The 26,754-nt window shown below is 40.4% G+C and overlaps 1 protein-coding gene and 1 long non-coding RNA gene across 2 annotated transcripts in view; one reads left to right on the top strand and one right to left on the bottom strand.

Annotated features, from left to right (window-relative positions):
* On the top strand, nucleotides 1–25,568 carry LOC119479184. Its single transcript, XR_005204634.1, has 3 exons — nucleotides 1–223; nucleotides 20,964–21,075; nucleotides 25,436–25,568. It is a non-coding gene; the product is annotated as an uncharacterized LOC119479184 (long non-coding RNA).
* Nucleotides 19,146–26,754, bottom strand: part of rps6ka2 (ribosomal protein S6 kinase, polypeptide 2) — a 22,382-nt gene continuing 14,773 nt past the window's right edge. Inside the window, exons 12-22 of the mRNA XM_037754448.1 lie at nucleotides 25,440–25,542; nucleotides 25,087–25,232; nucleotides 24,606–24,728; nucleotides 23,596–23,685; nucleotides 23,248–23,406; nucleotides 22,920–23,081; nucleotides 22,717–22,793; nucleotides 22,275–22,392; nucleotides 22,107–22,163; nucleotides 21,766–21,846; nucleotides 19,146–21,096 (exon numbers count right to left, since the gene is read on the bottom strand). Of these exons, the coding sequence (XP_037610376.1) occupies nucleotides 20,947–21,096; nucleotides 21,766–21,846; nucleotides 22,107–22,163; nucleotides 22,275–22,392; nucleotides 22,717–22,793; nucleotides 22,920–23,081; nucleotides 23,248–23,406; nucleotides 23,596–23,685; nucleotides 24,606–24,728; nucleotides 25,087–25,232; nucleotides 25,440–25,542 (1,266 nt within the window). The 3' untranslated portion in view covers nucleotides 19,146–20,946. The remainder of the gene's footprint in view (nucleotides 21,097–21,765; nucleotides 21,847–22,106; nucleotides 22,164–22,274; nucleotides 22,393–22,716; nucleotides 22,794–22,919; nucleotides 23,082–23,247; nucleotides 23,407–23,595; nucleotides 23,686–24,605; nucleotides 24,729–25,086; nucleotides 25,233–25,439; nucleotides 25,543–26,754) is intronic.

The following is a 26,754-nucleotide window of genomic DNA, read 5'->3' as shown; positions in this document are numbered from 1 at the left end:
TTTAGCCTAGCCTATAGCATCCTGCTAGCAAGGCCCTGCACTTGTTACACTGTGGTGGCAGTGCATCAGCTACCATTAGCCTGCTCTGCCCAACGTAATGCAGTGGAATACAGACAAGTGTAGCGTACTGAAGCCCAGTCTAGTGGAGTGCTGTGTGCAAGATCATAGCAAGACTCCTTGCTAGCATATGCTTGTGTTTAATGCAGCGACCTGCTTCTGCATGGTGAGTTTACACATACCCTGCAGTGAAGGTAGTGTGTGTGTGTGTGTGTGTGTGTGTGTATGTAATATCAGTAATCAGTGTACCTCAAACAGGCAGAGTATAACTAGGCCTGGTGTGGTGAGAGTGTTGTAGACCAGCTCTCTGCCATCCCATGTTGACTGTTTCAGCTGCTGTGTGAGTGTGTGTGGTCATGGATACTAAAATTGGAGTCTCCACCTTCAGATGCCACCAAGACAGCGAAGGCCCAAAAGGTTAAGGTAACAGGGAGAGGTGTCAGTGTGTGTGTGTGTGTGTGTGTGTTGTTTGTTCCTCACAGTGTGTGTTTTTTTTAAGAGCATGAAAAAGTTCCTTCGGTGGGGAGAAATGTGATTGTTGATGTGTGTTTTGTTCTATAATACACCTTTGACCTCTGTGTGTTTCAACTAAGTCTCAGTGCGTGTGTGTGTGTGTGGATCAAGCAGTGTTAGTCAGGTCTCTGTGGATGGGATGCTATTAGAGTTGCCAGCATGAAGGCAGCTGCAGGTCGAGGGTCAAAGGAGGATTGCTTGTGGACAGAAAGATATCTGATAGAATGTAGCCAACAAGGGATCCCTCTGTTGTCAAAATAAATGTAAAAATGACACAAAGAAATACATAGAAATACACTAATGAGGAAGTTAAAAAAGTCACTCAGTTGTTCATTATATCTCTTGACCTTTGTTACCTTGACGTAAAATCGGAAATGCTTAGAAAAGTGAGAAAATAAGTTTCACTCTGGTTTTCAAACTGCTTTCATTGTTCTCTTTTGTTGGTTGAGAGATGTGTGCATGGCTTAATAATTCAAGTTAAAGGAGACAGTATTTCAACAAGCTTGAGGCAAAGATGGCACATTAGTCACAACAGAGAAACCAAGATACCTCTGATCGTGGACAATTTTCTTCTTTATCGAGTTTGACGGTGTCGAGGTGCGGGAATGAGACAGGCGAGAGAGCGTGATACCGCGTTTCAACCTCATGCTTATTTGGTTTTTCCACTTTGACACCCCGGTCTAATTTCACAGTAGAGAATCCTGGCTGCATGATGGCTCGTTGTAGTCGCTGGAATCAGTGGACCAGATTGGACCCGGGGCCACTGACTGACTGACTGAGCCCCGGCTCACCGATATCAGCTCAACACGCCTGCGTGTGCATGGTTAATTTGGTTGTTATTGTCGCTTACGTGTGTCCCAGTGGAGCCCAGGCGTGTTGGTTTCGCGGGCCAGGTTTTAGTTCCACTCACTAGTCTAAATGCACACATGAAGGCTGATGTGAGGTCCCTCTGGGCTGCGACAACCTGAAACTCTTATCCGACACTGACTACATTAGTTTGGTATTTTTCATTTGATTGATAGAGATGGCGTGGCTCGGGTTAGAGATTTTTGGGTCAAATTGTTGCATGCACATTACACATGGTTTTATTTTGTGAGTCAAAGTAATGTTTGTTGGCTTATATATAATGTAGAAAACACACAAACACTGAACATAACACATCTACATCCACAATGAACACTTTTTGACATATAAGAATGAACTAATTGCATGTAAAGTAAATAAACAAAGCTCGTTAATTAGCCTTTATGTTCATTTTGTCTATATTCTGTTCATTATACGGTGCAATCAGAATAATGTATAGCTGATGCAGGACAGTGAACACACATAAAACCTTACATTTCACAGTCGAGTGGCTCTACTGTATCTGCTCCAGCACTGATACTTAAACGATAACCTCTATGTTCTCTGCCACTGAACAGCCTAAGGACCATCAAATCCTTATCCCACTCTGTCGTATTCACATCACAGAGCTTATCCAGGCTCCATCCACAGAAACAAACACTTCATTATCACTCTAAATCACTGTCAGATCACTAATTCATCCCTCACACAAACAAATCCAGACTTTGTTTTTACGTAATAATAGCACCTAAAGTTCTTCCATATATTAACATCTCACTTCGTGCATCCTCACGTCCCAACTAGCTCATCTCAGGGATGTGGTCAGTGGCTGTGTGATATGGACATTGTGTGTGTGTAGTCGCCAAATAATGAGTAAGCTTTAAAACAAATAATGGTTGAGCTTTACAATTAAACTCTCACACTAGGGATTTGTAGATTAGTGTCGCTTTTTTGGTCTCATATCCTCGACCCGTTGATGTGGCATCATAGACGCCGTTGCCCTGATCTTCAGGCAGGCTTGATAATGAGCAACAGGATGGGTGCAACAAGGGACCGCGAGACAAATACTGGATGCATGTGCTGTAAAGTGTAAACACTCTTAACTGGATTCACCTGATTTGTGCCGGTTTATGCCTCAATGTGCTGAGTTGCGTTAGATATTCAGCACCCAGGCTCATTATAAGGCCTAATTCAATTGACCTGGAGATGTAAACACACGTGTATGGGGATGTAAGAGGGCCAATTAGGAGCGCCGTGACACTGGACTGCAGTGATTTTTCGTACCGTGAGGATAATCGCCTCAGAGCCTTAAAAGTGTAAGTGAGAAACTGAGGCAATATGTAGTTCCTTGTCGGAGAGGGAGACAAAAAGAGAGAGGAAGAGAGACGGGGGGGGGTCAGTGCAGGCCCAGCTAGTGTCCCATGCTTACTTGGGTGTAATGACCCATCAATGGTGACATCTTGTTTCATCAACTTCTGCTTCCCTTCACTTGTCTGTCTGGGCCTGGTCTCTCCCTTTCTCCTGCCCTTCTCCCCTCCTGCCTTCTGAAATCCATCTTCCTCTCTCATGTTTCCCATGTCTGCGTAACTGCCCGAGAGCCTCTGCTAGATGTAAAGGATAACCCCTAAAACATCCACATTCAGAGCATGGCGTTTTTTTTGTGAGGGCTGGGTTTGATGGTTAAATTCAGTATATATCCTAGTAGTTATATGAGACAAAACTATTCTCACGTGTAGAAGAATTTTGTTTTTTATTACAATTTGCCTGGAATCATTAATTTGGACATCAGACGTTTTTATAATGATAACTAGAAGTGCACTCGGAGAGCGCAGACCTCCGCCAAGGCAGGTTTCATGTACGTCGTTTCATATACCCCCCCCCGTATGCCGTTCAGCTTGCTCCATCATCCACATGTTGTTTATGTTGAGATCAGATTTACGTGGCAGAGCAGCATAGCAGAGCATTGTGAAATCACTTCAGTGGAAGTGGTCAGAAACAAAATAAAACTCACCTAAAGCGTCGTCGTCACTCAGTCACCAAATATGCCTTGGTCAAAGTAAACTGTAATGTCACCATGTTTGATGAAGAAAGCTGGCAGAAGCATAGAGCTGGGTGACACTGCACATGTATTAAAGCCTGTGGTGTTAATGCACAGGCTGATCGGAGTTATTAAAAAAAAAATCCCGAAGGCGGATCGCCATCAAAACCGAATGGATTGTTCATTGTGCAATTTCATTCAAATCCATCTCGGACTTTTGGAGTAATCCTCCAAACGGACAAACCAACACTGGTGAAAACATAACCTCCTTCCTAGGCCTTAGGCCTTGGCAGAGTTAACAATGTGATGGAATTGTCACAATATAGTTCCATTTAAAGTAGATACCTGATAATATTTAATTTAAAGCTGGAACAGTTCGGGAAAAAAGTAAATCACCAACAACTTTTAAAGCAAAAATGCCAAAATAAAAATAAATTCCAGCTTCTCATATGTGAGTATTTGCTGTTTTTTTAGTCTTTTATGACAGTAACTTGAATATCATTTTGGTTTTGGACTGTCAGACAAAACAAGTCATACGAAGACGTCACCTTGGACTTGGGAAAGTGTAATGGACTATGACAAAAACAATTAATCAATTGAGAAAATTATTGTCACATTAATCGATAATGAGAATAATTGTTAATTGCAGCCCTAATTGATTTATTGTACAGCCCTATGTTGTGCCACAATCAATCATCTTTTTGCACATTTAACATTTAAATAATCCGTATGCAGCAAGTTTATTTTCAAAACTTGATTTGATTATGATAAAAAAAGAGAGAAACAATACACGGCATATGAGAATTGCATTTTAGGGACGTATAGTTGAGGTGAAAGTGGTGTGAACCAAAAATGCCATAACAGCATAAACTGCATTTTAATGTTCTGTCAGTGTGTGTGTGTGTGTGTGTGCGTGTGTGTGTGTGTGTGTGTGTGTGTGCCTCTGTGAAGAGGCAGGGGGCCCAGCTGACGAGGCCTCTCACTGGGACACTGGCAGGCCTAACTCGCCGCAGGCCCAGCCCTCAGCTCTACCTCTGACAGGCTTCATACTTATTGCTCAATGACATTCGATGTTTTCCTTCAGTTTGCTGTAAGATTGATTTCCCAGATATGTTTGAAATATCTCCAGAGCCCTAGAGCAGGGTGACTGGCACAGTGGCACACAGAGAGAGAGAGCGAGAGAGAGAGAGAGAGAGGGAGGGGGTGTAGAGGAGGAGATGGTGTGTCCGGGGAAAGGAGAAGAAGTAAATATGAAAAGTAAATGCAGACTTCAAAATCAACAGATGAGCTTCTGTTACCTGTGCTTTCATTATCGATTTCTCTTGATTCCTTTCTGATTGATTAATCATTTAATTGATTAGTCAGAAAGAAAGTAAAAAATGCCCATCACAATCACTGAGCCCAAGTTAAAGGTGCACAATAGAGTTTTCAAACAAATGTGTTTTCCCACAAAAACGAGTATAAACCATAGACTGTATAAGAAGTGGTTTGGTTTTTGACCATCACTATCTTGGTGTTTTGCAACCAGAAGTGACATGAGAGAGTGGAGCTAAGTACAACCGAACGCTGAATAGGACATTTTAACTGACCAAAAAGTTAATAATAACTTTCATGAACTGAAAACACACTGTGAAAGGGTTAAAGTTCTAAGATGAAAACATGGACAACTCCCAGACCGGACAACACCATTGTAGCGACCTGTCAATCACAAGGTAGCCACACCCTAAAGCATCCCCTGCTTTTTGGTCTATTTGACTCTAAATTGGACCATAATTTACTAAATGAACATCATGCTGTATTGAAGAAGACTTGAAACCAGCGACTGAGACCATAAACTCATGTTTACAATGTTTACTGAGGTAATAAATCAAGTGAGAAGTAGGGTCATTTTCGCATAGGCTTATACAATCAGTTATTTTTGCAACCAGAGGAGTCACCCCCTGCTGGCTATTAGAAATAATGCAAGTTTAAGGCACTTTGGCCTCACTTTTCAGACCCGGAGTTTGCCGTCTGGTATAAACTTGATGTCAAACAAATGCGTTGAGTGAATTTCCGTCTTCATAAAATATTATAAAAAGATGATTTTTAAAAAATATTTTATGTTTACTTTCATGCTTAGTAGCTAGCAGTCTTCTGTACTGCCTTTGTTGGTGCATTGCTACACTGCTTTGCCCATTACCACCACTAACTGTCTGTGAGCGAAAAGTGCAGATGCATGTGCGTCCACTTGTGTATGCACAGTACAAACAAAAACATTGTAAAACATGTAAAAAACTGGCAGGTGCTGAGCTTAAAGGAGAACACCACCAAAATTAAGAAATCCAATATGTGTTTTCTATGGCCTAGGAAAAGTCACTCTATATTTTTGAACATGAGCTACTCTCTCTCAAAGCCAGAAACCAGGGGTAAGTCTCAAACTTGTGATGTAATAGGGTATAAAGTCTGGAGCTGCTCCATAGACAATGAATGGGAGCCTGATTTTATTGACCCACAGGAAGTTTGTTTTCTATTTTATACCCAAATGAGCTTTATTCTATTTTATTATGCGGCTTAGTTGAATATTCGATTCTGATTGTTCAATCAAAGCGTTCTACAGTCTAGTATATTACATTATATATATATATATATAGCAGACCGTTACTATGTATAAAAGACCGTTGCTATGGGCACAGTTCTGATGTTGGACTCTGGAGTACCATTTTTGTGTCAAATTGTTGATTTCTTAGTAAGTAGCCGTGTAATAAGTGGGATAATGTACAGCTATCGGGTCATTGTTGTGAAATAAACCCCTTCAGGGCGATGCAAAGACCCCTCCGCTTCGTGTCGGCGTGCCGCATCGCCCTGTCGGGGTATATTTCACCACAATGACCGGCATGCTGTACATTATCCCTTACATAGTGTTCTCAGTTGTGAAACAGAAAATGTTCCCATATGCTCAGAGCATTCCCCTGGGTGCTCTCAGTGTCATCTATAACATCTCTCCCCATTCATTGTCTATGTAGCAGTTCCACACTTTATACCCTGTGACATCACAAATTTGAGTTTTAGCGCTCTTTTTTGATTTGGGAGAGAGTTGTTCATGTTTACTTATATGTTTTGGATTGTCTTAGACCATATGAATAACATGTATGAATTTTGAAAATGGGCGTAGTTCCCCTTTAAGGTGAGCAGATCATGGAATAAACAAATAAATAGCTTGCGCACTGCAGGGCTAATGTTCACTAATTTATTGCACAGTTACGTTTCGTGCACAACTGCTCTCAGACTCAAGTAGTCTGATGAAGAGCCATAAATTAATGAACATTGGAGCCCTGCAGTGTGCAAGCTGTTTATTTGTTTATACCTTTAACGTCTCCAAATTTCTTGTTTTGTCCAACCAACAAAGATTTTTAATTTATATTCATACAAAACACAGTAGCAGAGCAAATCACAACATATGAGATGCTAAAACGGTTAAAGTTTATAATTGCTGCTTGATAAATGTCTTAAATGACTAATTGATTAGAAAAATTGTTGTTTGTTGTTTCATCAGCTCAATAAATTAATTAATTGACTAATCATTTCAATGGTAATTGCATTTCTGACTTTTGTTGAGATTCACTCTGCGCTTCACTCTGAGGATAATGTGAATACAGTAAATAAATTGGGACATGTTGATGCGTGACCCAGAGGCGCCTGACAGTCCAGTTAGCGAGACTCTTGTTGTGGCATCAAGTTCATCTCCCTCTCCTGAGTTGTATACATCATGATTGGATGGGGCATCATGATGCAATTTTCCCCTTTGTGAAAACGCACCCTCGGTGCGTATTACATTATGTCACGCTTCGTCACTGAGCATTTGAGCACATTTACTGCTTTGTTTTCTTGGGAGCGTGGAGGGAAGGGGAGGGGAGGGGGGGTGCACATATCTACTGTTTTAAACTCTTTAATGCAATTTAACAATGCCACATATTCTTTTCACGTTTCATTGGGGTCCTCTACGTGTGAAATTGCAGAGGCTTGCCCAGCCTGAGCGACACGGCACAGCAGAGGCAGGGTCACACCGAAGCGCCAGATGTGGGAGGGAGAGCGAAATTAATTGCTACACATTGTTCAGTGGGTGTGTGCGCACCTTCAGTGAATTAACCGCTCTCAGGGTGTGACTGTTTGAATAACGGGAATTAGGTATGAGGCCTCTCACTCACAGCTGAAGCCAACTGCAGGCATTGCATCCAATTAGCTTATCTGGCCCCAAATTCACATGCTTAACTTGCCGTCTGTTAGTGCATGAAGAAGGAAAACACTTTGGTGAACAACACATTGTTGTTGTTCTCTGGCTTTCTGTGCAGTTCTCACGCATACAGTCTACACCTTTTCACGTCTAACTATTTCATTTAAAGGTAATTTAATATTACAGATATGATAAGAATCATTAAGGGCAAGTCACTTCAATTGACATATTCAGATGGGCATAGAAATGACCCGAAAGCTGTGCATTAGGTGAAAATGGCAAACCAATTAGAGGGGCCGTCAGTGGGAGCCCATTAATGTGAATCTTAATGTTGTCTGTTCAGTATTGCTATCAGATTAGACTTCACAATGTGGTTGAGTGCAGAGGTAATGCACATTAATGACAGTTGGATGGCAGACGTCAGGAGCATATGGTGCTCTCCTATGGTCATTACCAAGTTCATACCATCCCCTAACCCATATGGAGGATGACAAGAAAATCAAACCCACTTTAAGACAGAATTCCTCCTATGAATAATACAACTTTTTATCACAGTTGATCTAATTAACTTTGATGTAGCTGTGTTGTACGACATGATTGTGTGACAACTGTTTTCATCGCGTTCCACACCATTACCTAAAGACCTACAGTATCAAGAGTGGCAGCACATCATCATATTCCTCTGAGGTCTACAATTACCATCTAAGCAGCTCGCACTGAACCTAACTTACGCTGCCAGCATCGTCTATATCAGAGGAACTAGCAGTGGCGTGCCCACCCTAATCGTGACCCTGGCGAAGTCTCCGGTGTGGAGAGCTGCTTGGAGCCTCAATAGAGCACCTCTTCCCTCCACCTGCCCCCTCCTGTCTCTCTATTTTCCTGGGCAATAGGAGGGTGGAGGGATGGAGGGTGGAGGGATGGAGGGTGGGTTGGGGGGGGGATTTTGATGGAGAGGTGGTGGTGGGGGGGCACTCTGTTTCCCCTGGGGCTGCCTGCTGGAGCGAGGTGACCCAGCTTGTCGCTCGGTGACCTGTGAGAGGGACATTATGAAGTGTGAGTGGCTGTCACCCTAACCGCTTGTGACAGCACGGCTCCCGGCACAGCTGTGCCAGCCTGCCCCAGCCAGAGACCCAGAGCCCGCGGAGAAGGGGGCGGGAGAGAGGCCGCTTTGGAGAAGGCGCGGGCTATAGGGTGGGGTGCTCGGAGAGTGTCTGTGGTAGGGCAGGAGGGTAGGAGTAGAAGGAGAAAGGAGGTGAGGGTGTTTAGGGCCTTTGCTCTTAGTGGTGTAATGACTTCTCCATTGATTCTTGTCCTTAAGGGACGGCCTAGCGGCTCCGCAAAGTCAAAGCCAGCACAGTTGGGTTTGAGCTATAGGACGACATACAGTAGTGATGTGACGGTAGAGGTGTTGGCGACCAGCTGTTGTCCTTTAAGCCAGCAGGGTTACATGCATTTGGCATCTATATGTTGTGCCAAAAATAACTTCCTAACTTCCTTGGTGTTAGATTCCCCTCTCAGTCGGAAGTGTTTCCTCCTCATCAAGCATGGGTTAGACACTTTTATTCTATATTCAGAAATGTTTTGGTACCTGCAGGTCTGCAAAGAAAGGCATCAGAATACACAGCCCGTTTTCATTCCAAGGGCATCAAATACAGAGACTTTCTCACGGCTGTCAGCCTTCTATACCACCGCACAAGGCACCCTTTAGCGCCATTATGAGACGCACCAAGCTTTCCATTAAGTCCAATGTAAACCCATCTCCGGCAACAGTAAATGATAAGAGAAAGTGCTGTGGTGATGTAGTTTAAAGAGTGAGAGAGACACACAAGGCGAGTGGGAGAGGAGGTGGATGAGTCCAACAAACACAAGCCCCTCATCCAGGAGACCGCTGTACATGTCCCGTTACGTTTCACTTCCACTTTATAATCAACTGATCATCCGTGTCCTGTGTACTCAACGTCAAATCACATTATGTGCAAACGTATTAGTCTTAAGCCCAAACATGTTGTTTTTTCCTAAACCAAACTAAGTGGTTTTGTTGCCTGAGTCTTGGTTCTGTCACTTTCTTGTGCACTCTTGGGTTATGCTGAACTTCACCTGGATTTTGTTCTATTTAGTCCTCTGCAAATCTCTCTGATTAAGGCTCTAGTGAAAGGGTCAGCGACCTTTGACATGCTTGTGCTGTTGTTTGTCACCTTGATAAAGTAGTTTGTAGACTGACCAGAGGGACAAGAGTGCTGGAGAGTGCTAAATCCAGATCAGTATCGTTATGCTACACCTACCTGGTCTGTTTCTTAGTTCATTGCAAACTTTACCATCTCTTTATCATCCATTTTTAAGTTGAAACTTTCAAGAAACATCAATTTTGGATGTGGGATGAAGCCACAGTTAGAGCTTCACTTGCTTAATTTTACAAAAGTGCATATGCAAGATGTAAATAAAACTAAGTTGGTCATTTTAAGACGTGACTTTTAAGAAAATAATTAAAAGTTAGTTTAAATAACTATGTGAATAACTCATTATGTGAAAAAATCACACAGCCCAGCGTCAATGTCTGACATTGTACATAGCAGCACTCCTACTTCCTGGTGGATGAGCACACACTGTGATTTTCTTAAGCAGGTCTCTAATTCCCCTAATCACTGTACATTGCAAAACATGTTATTTACACATGGATGAGCAAACCAAGAAACAGGGAGCCTGACTCCTCTTGAGTTGTTCACAAGCACCAAATGAGCATATGTGTCTTACATTACCTCTTTTTATATCATTTGAAAATGTCAGAATGGAGCAGATGCATAATTCCTTTGTAGTTACAATTTACAAAGATTCTTGACATCTTTGTCAACCCTTTGTGTCCTTTACAAATAGTAGTTTACATCAGCTGTTACAAAGATGAATCCTCATTTGTCCCACCTCACTGCAGGCTGCAAGGAGGCGACAAATATGCAAACAGAGGAGGTGACGTGAAATTGGCCTAATTGACTGATAGAACTGGAATAAACCTGTTAAATGGAACAACCTATTTTCCCACAATACAACACATCTTTATCTTAGTGCTTATTTACCCAACCTGACAGTCTAACTACTATGTACAGCAGGATTGGATAAGCAGCTGTATCCATTACAGGTTTTGATAAGTTTGAGTCCATTTAAATAAACAAAAATAATGGAAGCTAATTGTTAGAAGTGTTTTTGCCTGAACCTGGACTTTTGCTGATAAAAATGTGTCTGCATATGCAAGATAATTCGTCAATTAAGCAAAGGAGATTTTTCAAAGATGTAAAGTAATTTTCTGCAGCTTGTTACAGATACAGTGTAGGTAGAGCTCTTGAGAAGTACAAGTAATAACATAAATGTTATGAATTACCAGACCGTTCTCATTCCCAGGGTGTCACATACGGACGCTTTATCAAAGGCGTCGGCGTTCAATACCGCTGCACAAGGCACCCTTTCACGGTGGTAGCAGACGCACCGGGCTTTCCTTTAACTACAATGTAAACCAATCCGCGGCAACAGTAAACGCGAAAGTGCTGCGGTGATTATTATAGTATATTATTATAGAGTATTATAAAGAGCGAAAGACACACACAGGGCGGGCAGGAGGGGTGGTGGATGAGAACAAACACAAGGCTTTCATCCAGGAGACCGCTGTTTGTGTCTCGTGTTCACAACATCAAGTCACATTTGTACTGTAAAAACGTAGTAATTTTAAGCCAACATGTTGTTTTTTCCTTAACCTAACTAAGTGGTTTTATTGCCTAATCCTAAGCAAATGTTTTTGTTTGATTCACAACATTAAGCACATGTTTACTGCCACTGAGAGGTCTGACAAAGTGTCAGTATATGACAGTATATATACCATTTAAAATATAGGTGCAATGTAAAAAAACAAAAAAGAAACAGAAGAAAATCTAAAAGGTCATAATGATGGTACTTCCAAAAAGTGTAAAAGTAAGGAGTTATTTCTCGGGGTTATCTTGTCCCTTCCCTCTCCCAGTATGTTTGTATCCCTTCTCTGTATCCAAACCTTCCCGCTCACACCTCTCTCTCTCTCTGTATGCCTCTATCACGGCTGACCTGCGTCCTCTCTCTGCAGGGCCTCTCCTGGTAGCGCCCAGCTGGCGCACTGCGAGTCGGCTGGGCAGAGGCAGGAGGCAGTGCCAGCTCTACTGGTGCAGAAAGGGGCACACCAGGCAGACAGGCCCAGTGTCAGCAACAGCAGCATGCTATCCCCCGGCTGCCACATTCACAACACACACATATGCCCGCATATACAGGCTATTGCTGCGACCAAAACGCGTGCACACACCGGCATCAGCGGACCAATGCCAAATAGGTTTGGTCCGACTGGGACCTAGTTAACTGGGACAAAACATTTGTTTACACACTAGACTAGTGCAAACAGGCACACAGACGCATTCACATGGCAGGAGAGATTCACATGAAGAGAAGCTAGTCTTTGGTGCTGTTTGCAGACTCCTAAGTGATTAATTTGACAATCCTGATGTCAGCCCGGGGCCTGTTATCCCCTGAAGGAGCAGCACGGAGCATGTAATAGAGCACATATTGAACGGCACGCATGTTATTGGCTTGTATGTGTCCTCAGGGTCGACACTTGAAGCTCTTTGTAATTAACAAGATGGAGACTGGGCCTGCCGCCTGTACTTCACCCCTTCACGTCTTCAGCCCCGGGTATTGCTATCCATTCTCTGCCTGCCGATTAAACTTGACCTTCCTTTAACAGCAACTTTATTAACCCAAGTAAAGCCCTGCTGCCCTGAGATCAGACCTAACAGTAATTAAGATCAGCGGGGAGAGGATGGAGCATGTTGCACCTTGACTTACAAAACTGGTGAGCTCAGGTGGCTTGAATTTAAATGTCAAGAAATATACAAAATAAAGCAACAATATTGTGATATGTATATGTTACATTAATTCCAGTAGCATCCGTAGAGCGACTTATTCTAACTCGGGCATTCATATGGGGATTGTTTGTCTCTGCATAGAAAAAGGAACTTGCTGATTTGCATACTGTTTGATTATCGGAGTCTTGAGTATTCAGCCAAACTTCCTTATTTGTGTTTGTGTGTGTGTGTGTGTGTGTGTGTGTGTTGTGACCTCTTTCACACAGAGAGACCCCCAATTGTGCTCCAGTAGCCAGCCGAGCTCAGTGAAGCAGAGCCTATATGCTCACTGGCATTTCACACACCCAAACGCGTGCATGTAAACACACATGAATATCATTTATCCAGCTGGGGTCCCATTTGACACACACACACACACACACACACATAGATGCACAAAGACATCAGCTTAGATATGGAAATAATGGTTTGGGTCTTATTCCCTAATGTACGCCTTGCATAGCACCTCTCTGCTGCAGGAAGCCCCTCAGCCACGTCTCCACTGTCATCTGTCCAACTCTCTAAGTCGGACTCTGCAGGTCAGCCCACCCTTTGCCATCCCCAGCATTTGAGGCACACTTCCGTCTTAAAAGTTGTACGCCACTACCTTTGATAATCAAGATAGCACCTAATTGAGCTCACCCATGCAGAAGATGCTCTCGCCTTTTTCGCGCACACACACTTTTTGAGGAGACGGGGGCCTATACTGTTTCAGCTCATCCAACTGTGAGATTCTCCTTTCCCCTCTCTAGTCCTGCCATCATCTCACTAATGGTGTTTCTATCTCTTCTCCATAGGAGGTAAATGAAGCTTTTAAGCAGGGTGGAGGGAAGGGGGGACCCACTGCAAAGATTAATTGACTTTCTGCAGAGCTTCACTTATCCTCCACTGGCACCTTTGACTCGCGAGTGTATTTGTGTTTGGATTACATGATTATATCACCATTATTGCGGCAATTTGTGGTTTGCTCAAAACTGTGCCAGGAAATGTCAAACTGTGTCCCATCAACCATTTCATCCACAGTGGCTGCTTGGTACCTTTATGCAATTAGAGCACATGTTGGTGGCATTCTTGGTTAAATATTTTGTGATTATAAATTATTAATGTAATAAAGATAATTCTGAACTCATCCGTTTTTGTAGATTTACAAATTTGCAATTAAATTAAAATGATTAGAATAAAAAAAGAAAGTCATTAGTGTAGACATTATGTATAGCATCTTCTCTTTCTTGTTTTTATCCTGTTTGTCCCTCTTTAGTTCCTCTTATTTGTAAAACATATAATTAAAGTAAGGTGTGCAATGTTGTGGCCCTCATACAGTACGGTGGCTGAGAGAGCTCAATGCACTGCAACTAAAGAAAAATCATGCACATAAAGAAAACATCTTTCACAATATTTAGAAAACGATGCAACTAAATAAAACACACACACAAATGAGGAACACGTTCACCAATATAACAACACATACAGTCTGTGTCCTACACTGCATGTCATGCAACGTACAATTTGTTGAAGTTGACCACTCATCAATTATAATGAGCTAACAATGTTTATTTTAGTTTGTGATTGCATGAGTCTGATATTACTAAAGATAGTAACCATAGAGACAGACATTTAGTAATTAGGGCGTTCATCACTTTTTGGTGTTCCCTAGAAACATCCATTTTGTCATTGTTGACTTGCAGCATTTTTGTTTTTGCTTGATATTCCTGTATTTGCAGTGCTTAACGGCATGCTTTCAAATGTGTTTCTTTAGTTACTCGTATTGATTTGCTTGTATTTCATTTACATGCACATTTTTTTCTAAATGCAATGAGTGTTGTATAGGTACTCTTTAGTTAAAAAATACCTACAGTAGAGGTTCTATTTAGTTTTGACATTGTTATCCCCTTATCTCTTAACTTTATATCTTATTCCCTTGTACCTACATGTATGTATTGGTGATTTGGAAAAATTGCGCTGTACATTGCATGCCTCTACAAAGCCTTTCTGAAGTTTTGTTGGCAGTGAAGCCTGCTTTAGAAATCCTATATGAACAGCAGAAATTGTACAGAAGAGCTTGCAATCGAGCGATGGAGCTTAGTGGGCAGAGCATTGACTGCTTAAATTGGCTGCATTATTGCAAAGGTTGCGTTGGATATATGTTGCTGATGATGGTGATGTGTGACACAGCATGCATAAGGAGCTCAGAGGCTATTTGTGCAGGGGGGGTTATTCATAAACTTTTCTTTATAAAAAGGGATTGAACATCTCTTTGCACAATTTATATAGGGACTTTGCATGTTTTATGTAGATGGTTGAAATGTTCTTCACTGACTATTAGTGAGGCACGTTGTGATGCACTGTATTGTAGAGCAAAACAACAAGCAAACAAGTGTCTCAGACACACAAAATGAGTTTGACGTACAGTATCTCCAATAAAAGTTCAGTCTAATCCAGTAAAAATCCTTTATGTGTCTGTGTAGAGTATGATAGTGTTTAGCAGAAGCTCAGGTAACCTCCTGCATGTTTCAAATGTCTTATTCTGATCTCACGACATCCTCCAGTTAACACCATTGTCCTGTAGAGTAACTGACCTTTTGGCCTATAATACACAATAAAATAACTCAATGTCAATGTTTACTGTATATGTGTTTCTCTTTTGTCTCTCAGACACACATAAGATGGACAATTAGTGCGTATCTTGCAGAGACTGAAGTAAGTTTGACTTTGACTCCGAACGCCGGCACGGTGAGAGAGAAGAGCCAAATGTGTGAATGCACAAAGAGTTCGCTCCCCGCCCCCACCTCCCCGCTGTAAACTCCACCACCCACAGCTGCACACACTTCTCCTGTCACGGTGATAATCTCTTTGTCAGGAGCCGTCTGTTAGAGATTTGTCCGTCTGATTCGGTGAACGTCCGAGTGGCAGGTCTAGCTGTAGTGCCACAGGGTGTCCGTGGGTCTATGTATGTGTGTGTGTGTGTGTGTGCGCACCCAGTGCCATAGGTGGTGGGATCTCCGTCCCTGTCAGAGTGTGTGTGTCGCTTGTCTTCAGAACTGTTGTGTGACTGAAGAGGAATGTTGAGAGGAACAGATACAGATACACAAGGGAGTGTTTGCAATTTACATTTAACAACCAATTCAATCAGTCATCTGCTCTTCATACGTCCATCTTTATCTTCACTTATGTTGTAGCCAGTACGGCTGGAGACACATCAGTACCCTGCGTCATCCTCCATAACTAAATGCGAAACATTAATAAGCTTTTGTTGCCTTCACAGAAAATGTTAAATTGGAGATGGCCTTCCACTAGACTGCTCTGCTTTCTGCAGAGAACTATGTCTAATCACTTCGCTCATAAATTAACAGGCAACATTGAAAATCATTTCCCATCTGGTTGTTTGAAATATAAAGTGTTGTCCAAGTGTTCCAGAAAACAAATACTGATAATAGTCCAATAATTTTGTTTTCAGCAGTAGTCAAGTGATAGATATTGCAATATTTTTGCAGTATTTCCATTTATCATGTGCAAATGTTGTCAAATCCAAGTTTTGTAGTGCTCTGTTGAATAAATAAGCATCACCTATTTAGTTTTTAATCCTGCAAACTATAATGTGATGCATGACATCTTTGTAATAACCTCAAGGACAACGTTTTCTTCTACCAACTATGATAAATAGTACCCTTTGCTCCTGTATGCTTCTTATATGTTGGATGCAGAAATTAGTACTTAACACTTTTTTTCTACAGTATTCTACATATTCTGTTCTACAGTAAGGGCAGTATGACTGTCCCTCCTGTAGTACTCAAATTGAAATGTGTACCAGATGATGAGTTGAAGCTTGTTAGTTGTGGAGTAGACATGTGGAGCTTTAGTTCATCGCAGGGATAAATGTCTACATATTCTACGGATTGCTGCCAATCATTTCTTCACTTGATCTGATGGTGTTTTGTCTTCATCTTGAATATTGAGCAATCTTGTACATTTTAATTAAACTGAAACATCAGCCAAATTATGGGGAGGGGACGCTTCAACATCTGCCGTAAAAGTTCAAAAGAGACCTTATTCATTGGTCAAATTTCTGCAGAATGACGAGTAATAAATACCAGTTGAGCGAGTGAAATCACAGGCCTTGCAAACATCAGTGTGAAAGTCTAGTTTTGTATGTTATTGCACAGACCAATAATAAATCAAGGCTATGATTGCAATGCTACCAACAGACTGAAGCGATTGAAGTGTCTTTGATTTATATTCTCCTTCATCCATTTTGTGTCAATAACGTTTAACAGGGGTGCGTCTGTTATCACTATATAAATATGAAGCATACACACAATTTCTTTATTCTTTAAGAGAGAGAGGAAGACTGCAAAACACACTCACAGTACATTCCAATACCCATACTACCATACTATTTAGTACACCAGAAAAATATTTACTATGTCCCAATACATAGTATGTCAAATGCAGTATGCCAACAATACCAGGATGTCCTACTACAGTATGCAAACAGCATGCTTTTCATGCTATTCTGACCCACAATCCTTTGCATAGCGGATATATGAGCAAGAGGGTCAAAGTTCAAGGCACAATGTTATAAAGAAGTAGTATGTCTCAGTATGCAAACTGCATGCTACAGTAATTACTTTGTAAGGGCAGCTGCAGTACGTACTAAAAGTAAAAAGTGTGATTTGGAACACAGCGTAAATGTCTTTTCACTTTCTTCCCTTTGCAGAAAGGTCAGAGGTCACGTCGTGTTACAAAACAGCACTTCTAGAGTGGGTAATCATTCAGTAACTTGCTCAAGGACACTTAGGCAGTTTGGTATTACAAGGACCTGAACATTGGCTGTCTGGTTAAAGAATGGCCAGGTGCAAACCCGGTTATCTTTTCATTATTTTAATTAATTTAACTTGCATGTGCTCATTTTTAAGGAAGACTAAAGACCAAAACCTGACACGAGAACTATTTGATTGTATGTCGAACTAAGATTAAATGATTTGTTGAAGCAAGTGTGGCAATATTAACTTGCAACAGAATATAAATGACGTGTGTTTTAATAAGATGAGACAATACATTTAGAAGTTCCTCCTTCATGAAAGATAATATAAATTCTGACAAAGCTGTAATTGTTGGGTTGAGTTATTGTTTCTCAAAGCTCTTCTTCTTTCTTTTGCCTTTCACGACTCCCCTCCCGACACCTTCTCCTTCCTCTATCTGTTGTTTGGTCTCCTCTTGTCACTCCACTGCAATCATCATCGCAGGGGGGCTTGTCATCTGTATCTACTCATATCCTACAATCCCTCTTGCTCTGAGCACTACTGCACTTAAATGTCAGGGCTGATGAGCCGGCCACACCCACCTGACACATCAGCTCAGCGCCTGCTAAAAGCTTTTATGGAACAGAGTGTGAGCCCGGTGGTTGATATAAATTAAAGTGTTCTTTGCTTCTTCTTTTTTGGGGATTAAGGGACAACTTCTGCTAAGAAATAGAAAGAGAGAGTGAGAGCACAGGCTGTGATTGGTTGCCATCTAGTGGCTTTCTGCCACATTATCATGGATAGAGAGAAAGATACAGTAACCGACTAATACTACATTTCACACAAATCAAAGACAAAGCAAGTGATTTCCTCCACCTTTCATAGTTATTAGTCATCCTCTTGTATGTATTTTAATCCATCCAATCAGACAAAATTTTCAGTTTATTTCAAAATAATTTTAGGCCTATATCTGAAAGTAATTGTTACTATTTTACTACTTTATAGTATTTTAACCCATTTGTGCTAAGACTATATTTACCATGATAAAGAAATATGCCACAATATTTGTTCTGACTAGTCAAAAGTCTTGAAATTTGGCACGTATATATGTACTTTGGGCAAGTATCTACCAGTGCATCTTTGAAAATCACACTTTTATTAATTGTCAATGTCAGGATTTTTGAAAAATTTGGGAAAATGCTAACATTGCGTTTATTAAATGTTTTCCGTATGAAATATTTTTTTCACACTACATATGTGTGCATATCTTTGATATTCAACTTGTTATGAGTTCATAGATACCAAATACTTGATTGTGCTCCTTAGTTTCTGAGATACATCCATTACCTTATCATATCATATTTCTTATGTTTGACCGATTTGGGGAAATTTTTTTTCACATTTGTGCTTAGGCAAGCTGCAAAATCACGAGTGGGATATTCATACTGACGTGTTTCATGTCGTAGAACAAAATGTTTTAATCTCTTATGCTTGTGTTAATCACAGACCTTATTTCAGTCATCTAACTAAAAAATCATTCAAAAAATTAATTGACTTTCAGACGAGGGAACCAGATGTGCTAAAATGCTAACTCATTTCCGGGTTTTAGGACTCATTCCTGCAGCACTCTCCTGTGCATGCTGGTTCACTGTCACAAGACTTACTGGGACACTAGATCAGAACAAAGCCATCGTTAATGGTATTAGTACCACCTGTGTTTTTCCTGTATGACAAGTCAAAATGTTTGCTGTGAAAAAGGCCTGTTGTCATTTAGAAAATGTAGTAAATACATGCCGGTACATAAATATGATTTTAAACAAACTCTTTACTCATTTCAGTGCCATTTCTGTTCTTTTCCTTTATTTGTAAAACTTTGGCATTCTAGCCAATAATTCCAGTGATTGGCCAGGTATAGACAGTATGTACACTCTGAGCAATGGATGCACAACACAATATAATATGTACAATCTCTATATATCTGCAAACACAATATATACAGCCTTACTGCTTGCCGATAGTTGTACAACACTATATGTACAATTTAAACAATATTTACAGCTTTACCTTTGTTGTACAACACAATATCTACAACCTTATCTGCATATTGCATATTGCATCTGTCCCAGCTCCACCTCTCACAGTTGTGCAGCGCGTCACAACACATACAGCCTGTGTATCGGCAAACATAATATGTACAGAATGACTGTATCTCTGCTACAGTGCTTATTGGTTATACACGTCACAATATGTTTTGTTTCACCTCTGACCAGTAGGTATGTATTCATAGTAGAGCATCATAATCTACATTCCTACTGGTAAACTGTACAACGCAAAGTGTGCTACTCATGTCTGCAAAACACCCTGTTCAGTCTTACCTCGTATTTGTGATTGCACAACTTATTAGATACAATCAGGGCAGCAGCAATAGACAGTATATATATACAATCCTCTGACACAGTGCTTCTCAAACATTTTGGCTTTCAGACACTAACAGCAAACAGAAGTGTACCGGCAGCTACTCGAACACACACTGAAAGATGATCTATCACACTGAATGCTGGGTTAATAATACAAAGTAGTACAGGCTGCAGAGACATTTACCAAAGAGTTTCCCTGCATCTATATGACTACTCTTAAGCCAAATAACATTTGGAATATGTTATGAAAAAACACAACAAACTACGTTCAACATAAATACCTCCGGAGCTCACTGTTCCATCTGATCTGTGCAGCAGTGATACATTTAACAACACATTTTACAATAGTCAAAGGCGGTATTCATGGAAGACAACAATACATACAGTGAAATTATTAAGCATAGTATGAACAATAAGACTTCAATGGCATAGTTAACTTAATGATTCCCTTTGGTAGGATATTTACATTTTTAACATGCATAACTCTGTAGAACTCAGAGGATTGATTGTAGGAAAAAATGTAATAATCAGAGTGAGAGTACCTCATTCAAATAATTGTTATGCTAGAGCAATTCATGTGGAAGACGGTATTAATGCATGGCATGAACTCCTGCTGACATACATGTATGTGCTAAATATGAAAACTAAAGTAAACCGACTAGTTGGCATGTTGTTTGTGGCACTGATTAATGCTTTTTCTGATTTCGGTGACCAGACTAATTTGTCCCTACGTTCAGCTGCTGGAGCTTCTACAGGAATGGACAATTTGTCTGTGTATATTGCACTACTATACAGCTCTAATTGTATTCTGACCATGTATGACCAAAAAGATGTAAACGTGTGTCCATGTGTCTTTGAATATCAGCTGCAGATCAGTTTTAATAGCGATGACCAAACTATGAAAAAACTTTGAACTGAGCTTGTAATACCCGCAGGACAACTGAGGGATCGGACAAAGTCACATTTTATGTGCAGGTGCACATGATGAATGTTATATTGCACAGTAATAGATTAGTTTAAAATTTAAAAGGTTTAAAATTTACACTTTGAATTAAGTGAACTGAAACTAGTCCTGATGCCAGTGCTAGTGGACTGCTTTAGTTAATTAGGCTTAGTCCAAAGGAGCACTTTGTAACAACATTTAGGCTTTTCAAAAATAGTACGTCTTCTTTAATTATGTGGCATGTTTAGTTTCTTTCAAGTTTCATTCAGATTGTTGAGGCTATTCTTTTTCTTTAGGGTCTGAGTTAACTTTGGGACTCTCCAGTTTCTTCATTCCTCGCCGCTGAGCCAGGCTGGAGGACTGAACAGGCTCCAGGACCGGAGCAGGAGCGCAGCGCTTCAGAGCAGAGTAGGTGGCCGACAGTGCTCCCTGGTGGAACAAAAGGAGACTATATATAATATCATATTAATACTGGTCTAATCTGTCCAACAACTAAATACATGGCAGACAGTGCCACCTGATGGACGGACAGAAACACATTACAGCAGTTTGCTGATGCCTACATGAACTCATGTAATAACAGCAAAGGAAGGAGGACAGAAAAACTGGCATGGCAATTTTCAAAGGGGTCCCTTGACCTCTGACCTCAAGATATGTGAATGAAAATGGGTTCTACGGGTACCCACGAGTCTCTCCTTTACAGACATGCCAACTTTATTATAATCACATGCAGTTTGGGGCAAATCATAATCAAGTCAGCACACAATATGACAATATTTGCCATTGTTTTGTGTTGTTAATTGATTTCCAATAATAAATACATACATACATTTGCATAAAGCAAGCATATTTGTCCACTCCCATGTTGATAAGAGTATTAAATACTTGAAAAATCTCCCTTTAAGGTACATGCTGAACAGATTAAAAATGTGATTAATTTGCGATTAATCACGACTAACTATGGACAATCATGCGATTAATCGCGATTAAATATTTTAATCGATTGACAGCCCTAACAGAAACATAATAACAAGTATTTGGTCTGATGTTCTGATGATATTTTCTGTATACACACACACAAGTGCACACGGGTCTGACCTTGACAGTAAGAGCATCTTGTCTGGTGAGAGCTTTGTCAGAGAGCTGGTCTCTGTCTACGATCCAGGGGTGACGAAGAACCTAATGGACATCAAAAGTGATTATTATAATAACTATTTCCTGATGCGTTTCTCAAAAACTGCTCCTAAAGTTCATATACAAAAAAATACAACAAGCTAACATACAGTATGTAATCTGATATATATTCAATCATGTTTCCGGTCAACAGATTGTAAGTAAAAACAGAGTTAGGATGAAAAATAGTATCAATGGACCTACAGTAGCAGACATCTAAATTAGCATAATAAAGCATACTAAGTCATATTAGGGACTAATAGTACCTGGGGGGCAGTCAGGCGTTGGTGAGGGTCCACATGGAGCATCTTCATCACAATGTCCTGTTAAACATATGCATAGGTGATATTAGTATATTTAGACAGTACCATGATGTCAGTAACAAAACCATTTCATGTGTATCTATCTCCAAAAAAACCCAAAAAAAGAACAACCTTGGCAGAGTCTGACACCAGGTCCCAGTTCCCTCCTGTGATAATGAATTTCCCACTGCCGATTTGAGCCAGAATTTCCTCCGCTGTGTCCTCAGAACTGCTGGCAAACGGACTGAAACTGGGCCAATAAAAATACAAATTTTACAGAGAGCAATTCAAAAGTCAGCTGAATTATAATAAAATCTACAACTGGTGTGAATAAAACGCTTAATGAATTAAAACCTCTGACATCATACAAATCTAGAGACAGTAAAAAGCCACTGCAGAGAAGATAAAAAGCAATAACCTTTGATTTGTCATGGGGAAAAAACACTTTGTCTCTTATTGTCTTCACTGTTATTTCACCAGGGGAGTTTATTTAGAGCACATCTTGTTTACAGCTGCAGGGGGAGCGTTAGCAGAAAGTGGTGACATTACATTCACTTTTAAACTTTGAACTGACCCTGCTATCATGGTGTAGAGCAGGATCCCCAGGCTCCAGATGTCGCAGGCTGCATCATAACCCTGCTTCTTCAGAACCTGCACACACACGAACACAAACACACAGTTGTCATTTCAATAGAGTGCCTGGTGGGATTATTTACTGTGATTCATTATTTTAAGTGTTGGAGAGATCTTCTCATTATGATTACTGATGTACTGTACCTCAGGAGCCATGAACGTAGCTGTGTAACAGGGGGTCATCAACAAGCCATTCTCAGCCCTGAGCTGTTTGGCAAAACCAAAATCACATATCCTGATGCATTCTGGGAGTCCACTGTCATCAGAGTAGCGAATGTTACTAGGCTTCAGGTCTCGATGCACGACCTGAAGAAGGGAAAGACACACACAGTTAACATGTGATTCAGTGGTTGCTCAAACTGATACCCAATCTTCAAAAACCAAAGAGACAAACAGTATTTTGCAAGCAAGTGTAAACAAGTCTAATGATGTAAATAAGTCTTGTGTTAAAGGTTTCGACAAATATCTTTACCCCCTGTGAGTGTAAATATTCCACAGTCTTGGACAGTGTGCAGACGATGTCTGACACATCTCTCTCTGTAAAGTTTGGCACCGTCAGAGCTCTGTCCAGCAGCTCGTCTCCTCTCAGTAAGTCCTGAACCAGGGACACACACTGGCCGTCGTCAAACACCTAATGGTAAAAGCACACACACAGGATTATAACACACAAACACACGGCTTATTAAAAAAAACTAGGGTATCCTCGACCAAAGAAATTCCTAGTCGACTAATCGATTAGTTGATTTAATTGACAGATCTGTAAAACTGAGTTTCTCCACAAAGAATCACATAAAAGCATGTGTGGGTGCGTTGCGCTTACATCCTTCAGGGTGATAATATTTGGATGCTGTCCGTATCTTAACAGAATCTCAATCTCCTCTGATGGATCTTTCCGCGCTTTTTCAATGATCTGACACAAACACAGAAACACACAGGATATGTTGAGAAAGACACGCAAATGCAACTTCTAAACCTCTAAATCACCAGGATGGCCGTGATGCACAAAGCATGTTGTTTAGGTGGTTCAATTTAATAATCCCATCCTTTCCCACAATGCATCACTAGCCCACCGTATACATAATGTAATTGCTACATTTTGTTGATTGGATTTAGATGTGTGTTTGAGGTCAGACTGTGCTATGAAATGCTATGACAAAAACTGTAAATGCTTTTTATGTATGTTCAAAAATACTTAATAATATTATAATGTGAATATCATAATAGAGTGCTGCAGGAATGAGTCTTAAAACCTGCAAATGAGTTAGCATGTTAGAACCTCCAGTTCCCTTGTCTAGACGTCAATGGGTTTTTTGAATGGGTTTTTAGTTAGATGCCTGAAATCTGTGTCTGTGGTTAACACAAGCTTAAGAGATTTTAACGTTTTGTTCTACGATATAAAATACGTCAGTAAATATCCCACTTGTGAATTTTGAAGCTTTTACATGTCTTAAAAATGCGGTTGCTAACAAGTCGCTAAATGAGACTACTAAACGTCATCACGCCTAACACTAGTCCGCCTTTAGCTTAGTGGTGGTGACGTGAAGTCATGCGACTGTGGTGTAGTTTGTTTAAAGCCTAACGTTAGCTTTTTACTAAAAATCATAAAAGTGGTGTTCATTCATGGAGATTATCTTGCTGAACAAAACATATACGTATCATAAACGTTTGTTTGCGACCGAGTGTATTTTCTGCAATAATCCAAAATCTAATGGAAAAATCTCATTGTCTTTTTGTCATAGGGTGATGCTAACTTCCGGGTTGGCCTCATCCATGCACACTCTATGTTGTTGTATATCTAAAAAGGTTCTAGTAAAGTTTAGTGTCCTCTACCTTCACTGAATACTCCACAGCAGTAACTCTGTGCAGACATCTTCTGCTGACAGAAGTCGCTGTCTGTCCAACTTCCTCCTTCAGCTCATAAACGTCACTGAAGGCCACATCACCTTTGAGATGCTGCGGGAAACACAAACAATCACACACAAACACACACTCTTCTATTATACATCTTCATATATCTGTCATAGTGAAATGTGTCAGTCGTATATTAGGTGAGAGAATAATTGCTTTGCTTCAGATTCTGTAGTAATAGTTGAGTGTGATTTATGAGGGTAATGTTTAGAAAGGTCGGCATGATTAAACAGCCAATCACTTAATTATCCAGTCGGTTTATCTGTCAGTTAACTCATAAAGCAGTGATCAATTCAGTGATTTATTTACATGGTTAGTTTGTTATCCAATCAATCAATGTGCAAGTATATAATTTAATCAGATGTGGAGACAGAGTATGAGCTGCTTTCTTAAAGACACGTACCTTCGCCATTGGGTTGATGCTGTTCACCTCCTGACGTGAAGCTGCTACCGTAGCAACGCTGGGCTCCTGACTTTGATTCGTTGCAACAAAGCTGAAGCCACGAAACAGCTGGTGTGTGTTTGCGCTGGGAGGGATGCCGGGAGAATCTGGATGGGCACAGAGACACAGATACAAACTTGCGCACAACACTTTACAATTATACTAATATTTCTCATATTTCTCATTTAGTCAAAATGAATCATCAGCTTTAACAACTACAAGATAAATTTCATCAGTTAATGAACTCGTCTTATTTTATCTCAGCACATTTATGTTTATATATGAATATGTATGTCTTTGTGTGTTTCAGTTACCAGTGGGCGTTCTGGAGGTGAACTCAGGGTCAAAATGGAAAGTGTCTTCAGGTCTTCCGACTGACGGTTTGAAAGGAGGCCTCAATTCCTTCCTGTACAACTTCTACAGAAAACAACAACAATGATCAATGTAAGCACTGATCAGCAACCGCCACAAAATGACACATGATCTGGTGCAAACTTACAAAATAATTAAAAGTGAAAATTACGACATAATGTAAAAGTGATGCTTATAAATTAGTTAGTGAAAAGTGTTACGTAAACAAAACTCTGCTTTCTTTCCATTACATTACTGTGTTTAATAGTCACTGGATCCAGTATGAACAATGAAGATGGGTTGGGTTCCACAGCAGTTAAAACCCCTTAAGACCCGATCCCGACTGGCTTTAATGATTTTCAGAGGTTGTAGCAGGCTCAGTTTTAGAGCTAGAGTGAAGGTACTGATATCATATGAAACTAAAAAAAACCTGAATCCATTGGTACCAACCCTGTCATGTTAGCAAACGTTAGGCTACATTTTGGCGAGGAAAAACTGGCATAGCCAATTTCTCAGGGGTCCTTTGACCTCTGACCCCAGGATATGTGAATGAAAATGGGTTCTATGGGTACCCACGAGTCTCCCCTTTACAGACATGCCGACTTTATAATAATCACATTAAATTTTGGGCAGAAAACATGCAGTTTTTTTGAATGCAGTATAAATGTGTTATTTTCACCTCTACTAAAAAGGTGTATTTGAATATTTCTGCATACTGGGGTCCCTCAACAGTCTTGGAATTGCAAATTAGGTATGACTGTAAAGCTGAGACTCTTGTGGATCCAATGAGCCCGATTGTATTCATATTCTAGGATAATCCCAGTCTCATGAAACTTTACAGCCATGAACTATAGACCGAGGGGATTCAGAGGATGGATGGCTTTCCATATGTATATTGATAATAAGGAGGTTTCTGAGCAGTTTCTAGAACACAAGTGCTCGCCATCCAATCGCCGAAAAATGCAATTCTTGCAGAAATCTCCAAATGTCAAAAGTTTTTGATACCAAATGGATTTTTCTATAGTGTTCCTCAAGGTCTTGGTGGCTTAATGTGGTATTCATTTTGTAATTATTGATCATTTCTATCATTTCTCGAGGGGTAAAACAATTTGTTAAATTTAGCACAGAATCTGTGTAACAAATGGTATCAACCCAAAAATATCTGCAACAACTTAGAAGACATAATAGAGCATGGGAATGACCATCATATACTTTTATCATAATGTCTAAACCCTTATACACTTTCATAATTTATTTTAATTAATTGATTAATTAATT

The sequence above is a fragment of the Sebastes umbrosus genome, chromosome 2 (genome assembly GCF_015220745.1).
Source record: "Sebastes umbrosus isolate fSebUmb1 chromosome 2, fSebUmb1.pri, whole genome shotgun sequence".
Classification (NCBI taxonomy): Eukaryota; Metazoa; Chordata; class Actinopteri; order Perciformes; family Sebastidae; genus Sebastes; species Sebastes umbrosus.
This window is presented reverse-complemented; position numbering and strand designations above follow the sequence as displayed.